General features: G+C 54.6%; 1 protein-coding gene across 1 annotated transcript in view; it reads right to left on the bottom strand.

The window, feature by feature from the left end:
* The window catches only part of ATL1 (atlastin GTPase 1), a 28752-nt gene extending 27079 nt beyond the window's left edge, over positions 1-1673 (bottom strand). The window contains 1 exon segment of the mRNA XM_009321650.1: positions 1526-1673. Within this exon segment, the coding sequence (XP_009319925.1) occupies positions 1526-1673 (148 nt within the window).
* Between the last annotated feature and the right edge of the window lie 1761 nt (positions 1674-3434).

Here is a 3434-nt window from a genome sequence, read left to right as displayed (position 1 = left end):
CCCCTGGGGCACCCGCCCACGCCGCACCCGCCCACGGGCGTCCGCACCCGGGTGCACCCATGCGTGGGGCATCAGGCACGGACACCCGTGGGTCAGGCGCGGGTAGATCCAGGGGCACCCACTTCCCGGGGTAGCCACACCCAGGGGTGCCCCCACACCCGGGGCACCCGGCACCCCCATGGGGACCCACCCACGCTGGGGGGACCCAGCGCAGCCAGGATGCACCCACACCCAGGTCACTCCTACCAGGGCACTGGGCTCACTGGGGGGGTACCCATATGGGGGGCATCCACACCTGGGGAGCACTACGTACACTCACAGGTACCTACGCCCTGGAGGCATCCCCACCTGGGGCACAAGGCTCATCTGGGGCACTGGGCACCCCCATGGGCACCCACCCGCGTGGGGGCACTGGGCACACAGCTCCCCACTCAGCCTGCCCAGCGTGGGACGGGCTGGGGCTCATGCTCACCCACACCTTCCCAGGTGGGACACACGCACAGCTGCCCACCCGGCAGGGGTCATCCACATGCACAGAGCACCTAGGTGGGACGCACACCCCAAAGCAGAGCCACACGCAGCACGGCTCATGCACACACAGAGCTCAGACGCGCTACGTGCCCTTCCCAGAGCACGTGGCGAGCGCACGGGCACAGGTGGGCTGAGAAATCACCAGAGGGATCCTGCCCTGGCATGGGGGTCAGCCAGCTCCTGCTCCCCCAGTTCTGCCTGTGCCGGCAGCATCTGCAGGCAGCAGGAGATACACGCTGTACATGTGCAGATGCAGCACGAAAGATGCGGCTCAAGGACCCAGGCTTGGGAGCCCCTGGGGAAGATTTAGCTGCAGCGTGATTGATAACATGCACCTTCCCTCCAGATTTCCCTCTAGCAGCAAGCGCTTGCCCCCTCGTATTCGGATTGATTCAGCGCTCTGCCACGTGAGACCGTGACTCAGCCCGAGTGCATGGGAACGCCCAGGTGCAAAACTTCGGCAGGGGAGCAACGGTGCTGGCCCTGTGCCCTGGCTGCCCCGAGGCACCCCCTGTGCCCTCAGCCAAAACATCCCACCTGGAGGGACGGAGGGAGCACGTTCTGATTTCTTTTTCTTTGCCTTCCCGTGCTCTTTAGCCAGCTGCAGCCTCCCAGGCCTGTGTTTATTGTGCAACCCCAGGAAAAGCATTGAAGCCCTTTGCAATGGCAGGCACAGAGAGCTCGCCCACTCCCACCCGTACACCGCAGGCTGCCACGCCGGTGAGCGCGCTCGTCCTCAGCGTGCCAAGCTAATGCTTGTCCATACTTTTGATGCCAACAAGCTGCCGGTCAACTCGTCTGAAGCTGTAGCCCTGTGCTGCTCTTTGGAAGAAGCATGGCACAGCGCTCGAGGCATGAGCTCTGTACTGGAAATGTGGCAGTCACCAGAGGATTGTACGGGCCAAAAGCTGGAAGGATGAGAAGGGTACTGAGCCCCAAACTGTATCTGCAAGAGGAGATTTTGGGAGAGTGTTGCTCATTTCTGCACACTGGCCTGCGGTGGTTGGGGAAAGCCAGTGGCCATCCAGCTTTGTTGGATGCACAGGAACCAGCAGGATCCGCTCTTCATTTTTGAAAGCGGGAAAAATATTCAAAAGTGAACCGATCTTCTGTTCCAGGCGGCTCACCCGTGCCAAAGCCATGTGTCGTTGCGCGCCCATTGATATGCTGATACTTAATTTCTAAGTGCCTTCTCCAATACTCGGCAACTGCCTCCTGTTGGCTTCCTCCCTGTGTTTACAGCATCAGAGCAAAACATATAATTTCAGCTCGTTGAAGTGCCGGCTCACGTGGCAGGCAGCTGAATCCTCCTGCCCGCGGCTGCCGGGCACCGCGACTACGAGGAGCTCAGCCACTCGTGGCCTTGGCAGAAGCTCCTTTACAATTTTTATAAAAAATCCCTGAAGTTGCATGTGCCTGTTCCTTCTTCGAAGCGGCAGAGAAGCGACCGGCATTGTGAGGGGGGATTTCTTACGCTGGAGGGGTTCAAATAGGTTGAAAGAGGAGATTAAAAGAAAAGCAGCTGGGAAACGGAGAGGAAAAATAAAGGAGGATGGGAAAGGAGATCTGGTAATTTGAAAGTCTAACTAAACTGAGATAGGCTCAGGTCCTGCTTTCCTTGTTCCCTTTGAGAATTGCTGCTTAGGTCAAGCTTTGTACTGCCCCATTTACTGGTATTTTTTCATTTTCCGTTATGGCACGTGGTATCAAAATGAAAGAGGAGCAGAGAGGTTTGAATCCTGTGCTGTGCCGGGGGGATTGTCTGTGTGAACTCCCAAGGCTTTTTCCTGCATTATTTCCTATCATCCCAAGTCAGGGGGTTTTGCAGATGATTTCGTTTTCAGGGGGTGACTCAGCATTTGTTCATTTTCACCCACCATCCATCCCTTCGCTCTACCGATTCATCCTTCCTTTATTTTTTCAGTTGCAAACAGCCCCTCCTTGGAAGTATCTTTACGTTCTTGCTGCCCGAGTTGCCAGATCACAAAGAGCTAACTTCACAGCAGACGCGCTCAACAGGCACGCAATGGAGGGATTATTGAGGAAAAATGATGCTAAATGGGGGAAAGGCAAAAAGAGAAAATACCCTGCAGAGAGAGACCGCAGCTGGGGGTCACCAAGCCGATGTGCCGGGAGATACAGTGCTGAAAAGGCCCCGGAATTGGGAAAGAACCTGTATTTAAATCCATCGTGTGTACTGCTCGCACAGCTCGCAGGGGCAGTTTCATAATTCACCTTGATTCGACTGGCCCACTTACCCAGGCAGCGTTTACAGTTGCTTTTCATATCCCCAGCCCTTCGCAAACAGAAACCAGCCACGTTGTGCAATACTTACGTAGGAGGTGGGAAAGGGACGCTACAAAATCTCTGCTCTTTCTCAGGGGCCACCAAGTACTCGCTGGGGCTTGCTGTTGAGGGAAACCGTGCCATCCGCACGAGTTTTCTTTGCCATGACACAGACGAGGCGCTGTCTTAACCCCGCGTGACGGATCTGTTCTTACGGTGGTTATACAAGGTTCTTGAACATGTTCGCTTCTTCCCCGCAGTTATTATCACTTCTGCCTTCTCAGTCTTCGCTCTTTCACTGCTTCTGCTTAATTGCATGGGAAAGTAAAAGGAATATAGATCTCAACTGTGCTTGAAGAGCATTGCAAGGGGACTTCTCCCAGGCAGTTACACTCTGCAGCGGTGATTTGTCATCGCTGTTTTAATTTCTGTACCCTTATTCTTGGGTTAAGAGGCCACAATTCGTAACAAATATCAAAAAGTGATAAAACAGAATCAGCTTTTTCCCCACTCCTCGTGAAAGCTGAAGCCTTCCTAACATCTTTCTGTTTTTTTCTTACTGAAATATTTTTAAGCGAAGCAGATCTTTGTTGCTTAGGAAATCCTTCTATTCCTGC

The sequence above is a fragment of the Pygoscelis adeliae genome, unplaced genomic scaffold (genome assembly GCF_000699105.1).
Source record: "Pygoscelis adeliae isolate BGI_AS28 unplaced genomic scaffold, ASM69910v1 Scaffold43, whole genome shotgun sequence".
NCBI lineage: Eukaryota > Metazoa > Chordata > Aves > Sphenisciformes > Spheniscidae > Pygoscelis > Pygoscelis adeliae.
The sequence above is the reverse complement of the archived record's forward strand: the minus strand, read 5'-3'. Positions and strand labels throughout refer to the sequence as shown.